The sequence below is a fragment of the Chaetodon trifascialis genome, chromosome 3 (genome assembly GCF_039877785.1).
Source record: "Chaetodon trifascialis isolate fChaTrf1 chromosome 3, fChaTrf1.hap1, whole genome shotgun sequence".
NCBI lineage: Eukaryota > Metazoa > Chordata > Actinopteri > Chaetodontiformes > Chaetodontidae > Chaetodon > Chaetodon trifascialis.
The window spans coordinates 31,284,370-31,297,481 of NC_092058.1; the positions used below are offsets into that span (position 1 = coordinate 31,284,370).

Here is a 13,112-nt window from a genome sequence, read left to right on the forward strand (position 1 = left end):
ATTAGTAACTGTTGGTATCAAAGTAAAGGTTATATCCATGAACAGGGAAAGCTGTTGTTTGTCTGTTTAGAGTCAGGTTTAGACTATTGCCTATATCAGACACCTTTTATCCATAAGGCCATTCAGCTACTTGGCCCCACTCAGTTGAAGCAACTACATGTTATTACTTTTCACCAAAGTCCTGATGCCACTTTCTGTCCAGCTACTGTTCCATCATAATCTCCCATTTTTTCTTTCTTTCACTGGTCTCTGAGAAAGTGAAACATGTTCCTGGACTTTAATATCCCTATTTTAAAATAAATTGGTACTTACTAAACTACTTGATATTTTAAAGTAAAACCTGTATGGTTGACACAGTTTAAAAAGGATTAATTTGTTAGCAAACAAAACTACTACTACTTTCCAACTTTAGCTGCTATTAACTATAATCTTTGTTGCCCAAAAACTTCTATGGTGTTTGCTCCTCTCTGTCCTTCTGTTATTACAGCCATATCCATATCTAGGTCATGTGCATAGTTGATAATTTTGAATTTTTAACTAAGTTCACAGTCCCCCCAAAATGAAATAGCTTATGTAAAAAAAAAAAAAACCAACAAAACCCTAAATAGTTGCTCTTTTTTTTTTTTTTTTTCCCGGAGTCTAGTAAGTTACAAGTCTGTCTACTTGCTGTTGGGAAACAAAGTTAACTGTTCCTTTACAAAATGCTGTGAGTCTGACTTGGGTTGAGGAACTTAGCAGCTGTTGGTTCCTAGTCTTACCTTAGTCAATGAATGTTAATGATTTCTTGTGATCATCATTCACTCCAGGGACGGACTGACCATCTAGTATACCGGGCATTTGCCTGGTGGGCCGACGTGCTATTTGGGCCGACAGTCAGCCACTTTTTTTGTTTTTTTTTAAATTTTAAATATTGGTCTGATCGGCCCATACAGACAGTTGATCAGCAGCCCGATTGACACTGGGCTGGCCCAATCACATTGTTAAACACCCTTTCACTTTGGTCCTGCAGCATAATGCATTTGGCAAAAACAAGAGTTTGTTCATAAACACCGACCACCCCTCGACACACGCAGTTCTGCGGCTGATAGGTTATTTTCTTCACTAACACGTGACGGGGCTCATCTCGCCCAATCATATCATGAAACACTTCCCCTCCTTTACGTCAGTAACGTAATATGTTAGGATCTGCGAGAATGGAGAGAAAACGAAAAGGAGGTGCAGAGAAACTGTGAGACAAAAAGAAGCTGGCTCTTTGAGCCATCGCTGCAAGATGCAAAAAAATTTCTGATATGTTTGCCACGGCAGGGCCTTCATCAGCTCCCGTGGCCGATGACAGTGGTGGTGATGGCGACATTGTACAGGGACATGCAGTAAAACCTGCGGTAAGCTGGACTGCTTTCAGAACACTAGTGATGAGGAAAGCAACCCAACCTCTTGGTAAATCTGACAATGATAAAACGTCAATAACATATTTTTGGCTAATGTTCAATGGCCAGGTTAGTTTGTATTCCAGTTAGTTTGTAATACCTGTATACGCAAGTATTTCTAAGACATTGTGTATGTAGCCCTCTCCCTCATTCATGTGTCATCATCCCTCTTTAGTTTTCAGTTTCTAAGCTGCTATTTTTATCTTGAAGATTGACCAATAATTAAATCTCTCTCTCTCTTTCTCAAACATAGTTCAAAGTTCATTCAGGAGTTCAGCTACATTCATCCTTTTGGACTGGGTCACTTCACAATTTATTGAGTACTACTCTTGGAAGAGTTAACATCTGATCCATCATTTCTCATCTCTAGTCTTTCTCTTTTCTTCCTCCCTTACCTTAGATCCATTACTGTGATGAAGTGGCAGAGTGTACTTTTTTGTAGTGTTAATAAATTACACTTTTTGGAAGTGTTTAATGTGTCCACTCTCACTGATTCACGTTAACTCATTGTATGGCTTAAGGTACGTGGTTGCACAATTGGTATACACATTCAAGAGACCAAAAAGACCGAAAAGGTGTGCGTTATCAAATGTGGTGGGCCAGTCTGGTCCAAAATGCCAGGGCCGATTTCTTGTCCCAGTCCGCCCCTGATTCACTCGCAGATATTTTAAGTGGCTGCATGGTCCAACTTGATGTATCATTTCAAATTAGTTAATGTGGCTGATATTCAGATTTGTTTTTTCAGATCCAACGGGAACAATTTGCCTGGAAATGTGAGACTTTTTCCATCAGAATCAGAGCTGACTTCCTTCCTTCCTTCCTTCCTTAAAATCTTTTAAATCTTCATAGCTGCATCTGAATTGCCAGTTGCACTAGCCATGACAGCATGCTGACATCTTATTTTTCCAAAGATGGTGAAGTCCTAACCCACCCTACTCTGCCTCTGATTGGCCCCTTTGTTGGTTGATTTAGTTTATGCATTTTGAGTGAAATGTGTGATTGATTACAGTTCGGGTAACAATATCAGGGTAAGCCAATCAGAGGCATGAGGTCATGCCTTCACCCATTCACTATGGATGCTGCAAAACACAGTACGTGATCATTATTAACTCCCACATTCACGATCATTATTAACGAAAAAATACATTCACTTCACCGTTGACCAAAAACATGTGCATGTTCAATGTGCTTTTTTGGCTCATTCATGCCCAACATCGGCCATGTCTCAACTAACCACAGCAACTCTATCTAAGTCATTGACTCCCATTCTGTCCAGGTGGTGATGTTTACTCCTTGATTGTCCAAGTTTTATAGGAACCTGTTTTCCTTAAATGGCTCTAAAACAGAAATATTAAATAAGCAACAATATTCTGGACAGACTGACATACTGTTGAGTATTTATATGTTTCACGATTGGATTTTTAATACTCCTTGTTAACTTAAACATCAGTATGATTTTGAATGAGGATGTCTTAGTTTGTTGTGTCCAGGGGTGGGGTTGGGGGTCTTGGCAAAATCCTGCCCCCAGTGTACCCACTAACTACAGTACTGCTCTTTGAGTAAACACTCAGGTCTTAAAGCCGGGCCAAGTGACATTTCAATCCTGGCCTTCCCTCTTTCACTATCTTTTCAACGCAGCCTCTGCAAAAAGTGACTTCAATACTCTTCTGGCCTCAGGCTTTCACTTTAATGTCAAATGAAGCCTTTCCACCCATACACATACAGAGAGAGAGAGAAAGAGAGAGAGAGAGAGAGAGAGAGAGAGAGAGAGAGAGACCTATGCACACATTGGCTTCCTTGTGACTCATTTGGGGTGTTTTAGGGTTCCCTGTCAGCTCACTAACACTGTGATTGACTTTAACTGCACAGGGGCTCTCTGAGGGGAAGCTGTTAAGGAGGCCAGCAGTGTACCACCAAATATAGAATCTATTTTATATGTCAGATGTTGCAAAAGGCAGCAAGGGACACATCAATAACATTTTGAAATTCTCTATTTACCACATGAATGAAAATGTTTTGTTTTTCAGCAGCTGCCTCTGTTGGGGGCTCATGATGATTCTGTGTGCAGGGTTTAATTGAAATTCAGATGACTTGGCAGTGCAAACTGTCAGCTGGTTTCAAAGCTTAAAAGTATCCCTTAAAAGTCTCTTCAGTTTCACATCATATTGTGTCCTTGAAGTGATGAGACCCTGTTGCATTTATTGTCTACCGCAGGTATATATGGGCCAGATGACGGTTGGGCTTCAGCCTACCCAGAATGCAGAGAGAGAAACCAGTCACCAATCAACATTGTGGACCAGGAAACCAAAGTATCCACAGAATATCAGGAACTGACACTGGAGGGCTTTGATACTGAATCCTCTAATAAGACATCTATGAAAAACACCGGCAAAACAGGTAAAAACAATACAGTCTCATCTTGCAGATTGGATTTCTCAATTTCAACACAAACACTCATACTGACTGACATGTATGAAGTTGATGATGAAAAAGTCAGCTAAGAGTTGAAATGGAAAAAACTAAGCATATAGACAATTTAGCAAAATAAGTTAGCAAGTTAGCAAATAGATGCTGATATGATTTGTTGAGCATTTGAAATACATTTGAGGTCCCCATAATATAAGTGTTTCACATTTAGTCTGTATCTTGCCCTATTGTAGCAAGTTCTGAGTATTATAATGATTTCCATCAATCCATTAGTTTGTCTAACACACGACTGGTCCAATTGCTATCAAACTTGGTGAGATATTCCTGAACCTAGAATTTTCAAGTTTGGACAAGAGGTACCAAAAATTGTTCCCAGACAATGAATTGTTATCATTTTCATGACCACTGGTATTTCATCTCAGGACCACACATCTGCCCAAATGCACATAAACTATATGATATTCTAATTGGCACGTTGCTGTGAAATTTGCTGAGTCATTTCATTCCTAGAGGAAGAACCTGTGGGATTGTATGAATCCCATTAGCCTTTATCCAGCACCCACCCTTGGGACAAACTTGACCATCAGAATAAAGAGTACAAGGGTTCACCACTTCAGCAGGTTAAAGGCTTCCATACAAGTTTTTTGTGGGTGTTCTATTCTCTAAGAATACTTAAAATATTTGTTATGGTGTCATGCAACACTTTCATATTATAGGACAGAATGAACATTGGTGCTTTTAATGAGGGATGAACCCAAATCTAAATACATTTTATTGTCAGAATTTCATATTGACATGTCTGTGCATGAGCTATTATGTGTCCTCAAATTGATTCATATCATTGTGGATGGCCACAAGATAAAAAGATAATATAAGTCAGTCACCCACAGTGGAAAATCTTCAGTCTTGGAGCAGGAAAGGGGATATTGCATCAGCAAGAGGCATCAGTAAAAAAAAAAACATGAAACGATAAATTGATTTAATGATAAATCAGACGCTGCATCTGTGATTAGGCAGACGATTGCAGAGTCATCAAATAATTTTGCAGGTGGCAGTTAGTTGATTTGTGTATGAAGCCTGCAGTGTAGAGGGCAAAGAGGAAGGGATCTAGGACTGCTCTCTACAGGGCCCCTGTGCCACAGACAACCATGTCAAATTCACAGTCTTGTATCCTTGCATTCTGTGGTCAGTTGGTATAGTAGTCTGTGATCCATGCTATGAGTTGGTGGTCCACCTCTGTGGCTGTCCCTCAGAAGTGTGAGTTGTGTGGTATTTAAGGCACTGGAGAAATCAAGGAATATGATGATAGTGTCATTCACTCCAATGAGAGGTTGATCCATGAACTGTAGCCGATGCACTGATGGATTCATCAGGGTTCAGAGATGGACAAGGACGAACCTTCATTATAAATTATGTCAGTGCCACTGGTCTATAACTGTTGAGGTCCTTGGGGGTGCAGAGTATTTAGCACTGGTACTATGTAGAATATTTTCCCCAGCTGCAGCACTCTCACCAATTTCAGGTTCAAGTTGAAAATGTATCCCAAACAACTCACATTACACAGGATGATGGATGGGAGGACTGGTTTGTATCGTCTCCTCCTAGTGTGATGCTCAAACCCAGCAGACCTTCCCCAGCTCACTGGGAACACTGGGTTTCTCCCTGAGAACCATTGCCATGTTATAAAGCGCTATCAGCTGATCCTTGGTGTAAACAGTGGAGCCATAGCTGCACAGGGATAAAGAATCAGAATAAGAAAAAGCTTTATTGCCAAGTACAATTTTACACATACAAGGAATTTGCTTTGGTGAGGTTGGTGAATGACACATCTACTAAAAATAATCTATTAAAAAGTAAAAAAAAAATATTATAATATAAATACATATACACAAGTCTGTTTATTTAATTTTATTTATTTATTTTTCCAGAAGCACAGTCTGTTTTTTCAGAAAGAATGCATGGACATGATTTTAAATCATGCAAAGAAAAGGTAGAAAGACCACAACAAACTCAACAACTTTTGTGTCCATAGAGCATAGACAGCTTGTAAAGGGTAAATGCATGTTTAAAGTGCTAAGAGAACACACAAAGTTAAAAGAAAAAAAAAAAAAAAAAAATAGGGGAAAGAGTAGGTTGAACAGTGAGCTGTTGCCACAGGCTGCTACTCATGCAGTTTTTGAAGTCGAAAAAGATTCCTATTCTTAACTGTAAATATCTTTCCCTCTTCACAGCTATCTGGCATCTTAGAACAACCCTGGTGTTCTCTCATTAAAATAGTCACACCATCCTTAATTAATCACTGATTTAATGCACCACCCAGCAAGCATTCTAAATCAAACACACTCAAGATGTTGCGTGACCGACAGGTGCATGCTGGGTCTGGCTAAATTCTAGATGCTGAAATGTTCACAGTGGATCCTCCAGCGACCTGTACATTTGCTACCTTTCTTATGAACTTCTTCCTTCAGTTCAGTGTGCTCTGCAGTCTTTGAAAAGCACAGTGGGACACAGAGGTAGACTAGTTATATTGGGACAGACAGGCTGAGTGAACTGGTTATAACGTGAATTGAGAATTTTCAAGCAAAGAAGCTAAACCAAGAGCAAATTGTTGATGACTTTGTTGAGTATTACAGAGAGGGATGTCAACAATCACTGCCTTGCCTATAGCAATCTAGCTTTTGTGTGTGTGTGTGTGTGTGTGTGTGTGTGTGTGTGTGTGTGTGTGTGTGTGTGTGTGCTACATGGTCTGTAAAAACTGTACAGCTTGTGTTTGTAGCCGCTGTGAAGTTTATATTGTTTAAACAATTTTGCTTCCTGCTCTCTGACAGAGCAGACGCTTCTTCTGTTTGCACAATGCTTTGCTTACATTTTTTTTGCTAATATCCTTGTTTTTCTCCACCAAAAGTTCGAGAAAGTGGATCCTGGATACTTAGACATAACAGAGACTCAAATTAATGACAGAAACAGAACGCTGCCACCATGTTTATATTTTATTTCTCAGTACTGTGCCAGTGTGACCTCCAAACAGCACAAGCCTTTTTTGCCATCTCTGTGACCAGAAACCTGCTATCAGGATGGAGAGGATATGGCAAAATCTGTGAGCTGCACAGACAATGTATGATTGACTGGACTGACGGAGAGAACCACAGAGCTTAAAAAGATTGAAAGGCTTCATAAAAGAGCAGCCTCCATGCCTGTTGCTGAAAACGGACAGACAGACAGCTGTGGAGTGTCCTGGCACAGATTTGGCTGACACACTGTCCTGAACATGTCCTATCGCCACTGGATCAGCTGTTGAGGGTCCCCCAATGATGTTTCTTACTGGCACAGCACTGGTAACAGACCAAGAGCATCCACTGCAGCCAGGACCTCGTCTGATGTCGTCCGCTGCAAAGGCAAATCCAAAAAATTACATAAGCGGGCAGCAACACTCACTCCACCACTTGAACCTCTCACTGCAAAATAGGCATGAACCACTGACTCTGATTGACGAAAGGTGTGATGGTACTTACTTTGTTGAGGCCAAGGAAACTAATCACATCACGAGCAGTAAGGTCGGCCGATCCCAAGAAACAGCCCCAAGACCACTCAGAGGCCCAAGGCCAGCATAAATATTACTAACTCCCCATCTGACAAGCCAGGGGTGAGAAATAATACAGATTAACCCACACCTCATAAGACAGACATTATTCTGACTGGGGACTCAATAACCAGGCATGTAAGAATGGCAAAGACTGAAAATCTCACCATGAATGACACATCTGTCAGACAGAGCTGCTGCCAGGCATCCTCTCTGCACATCCAAGTGATTGGAACATTATCATTCGTGTTGAATCTTTTGACATTCTGCAAAAGAAAACTGGCTCTGAGGTCCTGAAAAAGACTTTTGCCTCCTACTGGAGAAACTGATCAACTGTTAGTCCAAACATGTATTCATATCATTTATGTTTATTCTTTATATCATTTATTCTTCATCACATTCTCCAGGGACCCAGCCTCCATAACAATTACCTGTCAAGGAGTTAGTGAAAGCTGCCACACTGAAGCTCAAACTGGTGAACTATTAAACAAGAGAAATCACAGACATCATCACTCAGATGTCCATCAGAAATGAGACAGACGCCATGCCCCTTCCCGAAACATACCAATGATCTTAAACAGCTGGTGGCATGGTCAAACACATCGTAGCAATCACAGACCATCTGGTACCTGTCTTAGTAATCTGAAATTTGTCAGTGTTCAACCACAGTCAGCCTAGTCTCTTATCAAAGAATCCCTACAGGTGTACAGGTTCCCTCTTTATAATGTAAGATCATTGGCATTTCATTTTATTTCATGTCTTCAGTTGAGACCTGGCTAAATAGCATTACTGGTGTAGCCCTTATAGAGGCTTGTTCACTTATATTATATTATGCATATTATGCTTTTTATCAGTCAGTCCAAAACAGGAAAGGAGGAAACATTGCAACCACAAATACCTTTTGTATGTAATGAAATTGACCTTGTTGAATTTACATCATTCGAATATCTGCTCTTGAGATGAAAGCAGAATTATTATTGGTCATCGACAAAAAGAATGACTCCAAAGCCATTAAGCTTAGGAAATTACCAGACAGTTTGGAACTTTTCCAACTGAGTAATAACAACAGGGTTAAATATTAACAAAGTTTCAGTATTACAGTGACCTATTTCTGACCATCACTGTGTGCTTTTTGATTAAGACTAATGTTAACAAAGACTAAAAGGGAAATTCTGGTTCAAAGACAGTTCATTGATGACATGGCTGAAGAAGAGTTCTGTAATATTATGAGATCATTTGAGTCACACAGCTATGACTGCTCTTTAAATGACATGGCTGAACATTTCAACAATACCATGTCATCTGCTTTAAATGCTGTTGCTCCACTAAAGGTTAAAAAGAGGTCAACTGTCGGAATCTCCCCATGGTTCAACAACAGCATTGTTTATGACAGGAAGAGAATTTGTCGAGCAGCTGAAAGAAAATGGAGACAAACTGGGCTCACAGTGACTGTAATATATATAAAGAAGCCATGACTGTCTATAACAAAACAGTATGTCTGGCAGGAAAGGATTACCTTTCCAAGATTATTAGAGAGAATGCTGGGAACTCCAGAATATTATTCTCCACTATTGACCTGCTGCTCAACACTGCCCCTACCTGCCCACCGCTCTATGTATCACACTGTGAAGAACTTGCCTCATTCTTCACGATCAAAATAACCTCAATCAGAGGCAACATTGCTGCTGATGGGAACACATATGACTCAATAAACCCAGTAAAAAACACTATTTTTACATAGATTAAAATTTTATTGTGGTTTTATGCATTGTCAATCTTATTCTACATTCATTATTTTATCTGTTTTTATGTTTATTCTGTTGTTTTGTTTTATTTTTTTCTATTTAAAGCACTCACTTGGTGCATGTGATTTTAAAGCACTTTGATGCTGCAATTCCTGTATGAAAGTTGCTATACAAATAATGCTTTTAATAATAATAATAATAATAATAATAATATGTATTGTTATTATTATTATATTATTCTTATCTGTGTTGTCTGCTTTGGTGGTGTTTTATGCATCTATTACAAAGGCAGTTAATTTAATTTCTGTTGCTTAGTGTTGTCCATTGCACCCGTCGCAGTGTGAATAGCTTTTTCTGTTTATTGTTGGTCATTTGTGTTTAACTGTCTGGGTTTTGTCTTCCTTTCTTTATTGTAGTGAAGTAATACAGAGGAAGTCTGTTGTATATTTTTAATTGACAGTCATGCACAGGCTGCAAAATCCATCTATGCAAATTGAATTTATTGCTATTTGAACATTAGGGCTAGATGCTGTGATGTTGTCCCAATACTGTTGTTGGATTCACATATAATGCAATTGTAGCTCCCTTATTGCTTGAGTATAATGTTCTGGTATTGTTTCCATCTCTGCAGGTTTCCCTAGTGAACTGCAGTTAGGTTAACACATCAAACAATTCAAATGTATTATTGGAATTTAAGATTACTGCATTAAACTAAAGGATAATTTTCTTTACTGTAAAATTACAGTGAACACATGTGTGTACATGTACACACATTTGGCCGGTGGTGGTTGATTATGGCTAATATCTATGTGCTCACTTTCTCTTTTGCCAACAAGTAAAGTGTTTCAGATAATCTGGATGAATTGTTGGTTTGTTTTTAATCCGTTTCCTTGTTATACTGCTAATTTTTCTTACCTGCTCAGTGTAAAAATATCATCATGATCCCAGGTCTCAGACATTATTTGTCTGGCAAGAACAATGCTGTCATAACGTCATTTCTATCATTTCTAACTGATAGAAATTATGGTAAAAAAAACCCTCTTAAAATAAAACCCATGATGTAATAAACCTAAATAATTCTTTGAGATGTTGTATTTTATTGAAATCTTGCTTTACACTAAACATCACATTTATCACAATTAAGATCACAATATGAAGTCACAAAACCCCAATAACAGTCAGAGTCATGTTCTTCAAAGAAATGTACGCAAGTTGCTTATGACAGAGAGTGTGTAGCCACCTAATGTTTTGACAGACCACAGTGCAAAGACAATGAGAAGCTGAAGTGTGACACCTCTAACAATCTCAGCTTATATTGACAGGTGTCTGCATGTCAAACATCTGTTGCATGACTTACTTACATATATATAAAATAAGCCAGGCACAATATGCAGCAAGTCATTTATGATGAATAATACACATCCCATTTTCATTCACACATGCTGCATCCATATTACTACAAGTGCCATGGCAGGTGTCACTGTTTGTGGGATTCAGTTTTGGACCATCTGCATTTAGCTCTCTTGGCATCATGAGGACCCTCCTTGTCAGCGACAGGTATTTTTCACAATTCCAGGTTGTTACTAAAATGGATTATCCTTTCTCCTCAGTGGGGAAATGGAGTTGAAAAGCTCTTGAGAGAGCCCACAGGTGGTTGGCATCACTGAGTGCTGCCCAGAGCACAACTGTGTGTTTAGCACAGCAATGTTTTACATACCATTATCTGTCCAATCAACATACATTTGAATAAATTGCCACTTTGTCTATAGGTTTACTGGAGCTTCTCTAACAAATTGTAAAAATAAAACCTATAAAATGCTATTGAGAGCCTATTGTGAAAGAGAGACTGCAATAAATAGAAGTGGCTGATCCTTTCAAAGACACCATATCTCAACAAAATAATATTTCATCATGAGCAAATAAACATGTATCCCAAAATGTCCTGTTCCTTTATTCCATAATTTATTGAGCACATCCATTTTCCTCAAAGAATCCTTTCCATTTTGGACACTCCATGAACTGCTCCATGAGCCCTCTTCATTAGAAAAAGTCAACTTTGCAGATATTTTGTGATCTAATCATTATGCAAACTTCAGTGCCATTTGTTGTTGCAGCCAGAGCATTAATTATAGTCTACTCAAGCAAATGTTAACTATCAAAACGGCTAAACTGGTAAAGGCAGTATTTTCAGTATTTTCTCAGGAATCTTATAGTAGATTTTGCTCAGCATTGTAATACCTACTCCACCACACTATTAGCCATATTCTGGGGATTTTTAATGAATGTCTTTTAAAGCTACGTTTGACTGATCAGATGTGTTTAAGTGGCCTCTAGAGGCTGCAGTGTACATTGCATCTGACTATGAAAATGCTGGATGGTGCAATATACTGATAATTTTGCTACTGTTAGACTGTTAGCTGTGGTGGCTGGTAGGGGTGGACACAAATTAGTTTTTCCTAGTAAAACATTCATCAGACTGGTCCTCACTAACTTCAATTCCTGCTGTTATAGTAATGTGACATTGAGTGTTGCAGGCAAGCGGATATTTTTTAGTTTTAGTTTTATGTAATTACTCAAGATCCAAAAGTAGAACTCAGACTTGGAGACAATGTAAAAGTTCAAACAAGAACAATTTATTGCAAGATTAGCTAATGATGGAAATCTGGAGCAATGGAGCAGGGTCGACTGGCTGGCTGGCTGCCTGGCTGGGAGGGAGGTAGAGAAACACAGCAGAAACATCTAACATAAACACAGAAACAAGAACAGAAATAATATAGTAAGAGGTCATCACACTCATTACACCTGACTTTGTCTCCTCAATAGTCTGTTTTACACATTTGTGATGTTCCTTGGGATGCTGTTCAGTTATTTCAGCATCACTGTTCAGCTGTGGATCTTGTCAGTTCGCTGCACATATAACAAGGTCTAATGTAATGCAGGCAAAATAAACTCTGGTAATTGTTATCTCATGGGTAATCTAGTTTGCCGATTTGGACTTTTTGCTTTGGCTTTGACCCTTGCTGTTGTTCATAGTTCATAGTTTGTATTAATCTTACCTGGTATCTGCGCTGCTGATGACACCTCTGGGCACATTCCTTACTGTAGCACTTGCAGGGGGTAGAAAATGAAAAAATTGCTCTGAACGTGAGTTCACACAGTGTCCAACTGACCAAGAGCTCCAACATTACATACATTATTTACATCAACAATGCTGCGCCTCCGTTGCCAGTGCGGCGGAATCGAAAATAGAGCCCATTATGTTAGGTAGGAATGTGGTAAGTGTGGCTCACAATGGCAATATGACTGTCCTAGTAATAATTCCAATCACAGTGTGACCATTACAGGACAGGAGAGCTGAAGAACAAAGCCTCCCTCTGTGCTTATAAATTCCCTCAGCAGCCTTGTTGCTATACCCGTTTTTGGTCCCAATTTTCAGGGACTCATTAAGGTCACAGAGTATGAGTAAATGCCCTGTCCACCTCCTAGTCAGTACATCTTGAGCTGGTGGCGGTAGATATGAGACATCTGTTTGACTGAGTGCACGTAGCTTGTCCGACGAGGCAAACACAGTGTGTGTTGTCATCCTCTGTGGGAGTGAACTGACTAGCTAACCTTCAGGTATGGGATCAGCAGTGCTGACACCCACAAGCACAAACATGATGAAAGTGTGAGACCCAGACAGAGAAAGAAAAAGCCTCATCATTGCAGTCAAGAACAAAAATTCATTGACACACTTAAAGCAGAGCATCGCAGGCCTTCAGCAACTCAAACCCTCTCCCCAAGGCCACCCAAGCTGTTCACAGCAAAAAAAAGGACATGATGATGATGACGGTGATGGCCACCTGCAAACTATGAAACACAGCAGAGCACAATATAAATGGATTTGGGGAGCCGCAGCATGTAGAGAGCCATGTAAAATGCTAATGCAAACAA

The 13,112-nt window shown here is 39.4% G+C and overlaps 1 protein-coding gene across 2 annotated transcripts in view; it reads left to right on the forward strand.

Moving 5' to 3' along the window:
• Nucleotides 1-13,112, forward strand: part of LOC139328600 (receptor-type tyrosine-protein phosphatase gamma-like) — a 551,152-nt gene that overhangs the window by 357,372 nt on the left and 180,668 nt on the right. For both annotated transcript variants that reach the window (XR_011602038.1, XM_070958423.1), the window contains exon 3: nt 3,642-3,824. Coding sequence is in view for 1 of the 2 variants with exons in the window: in XM_070958423.1 (XP_070814524.1) it covers nt 3,642-3,824 (183 nt within the window). In the remaining variant the exon portion in view is untranslated. The remainder of the gene's footprint in view (nt 1-3,641; nt 3,825-13,112) is intronic.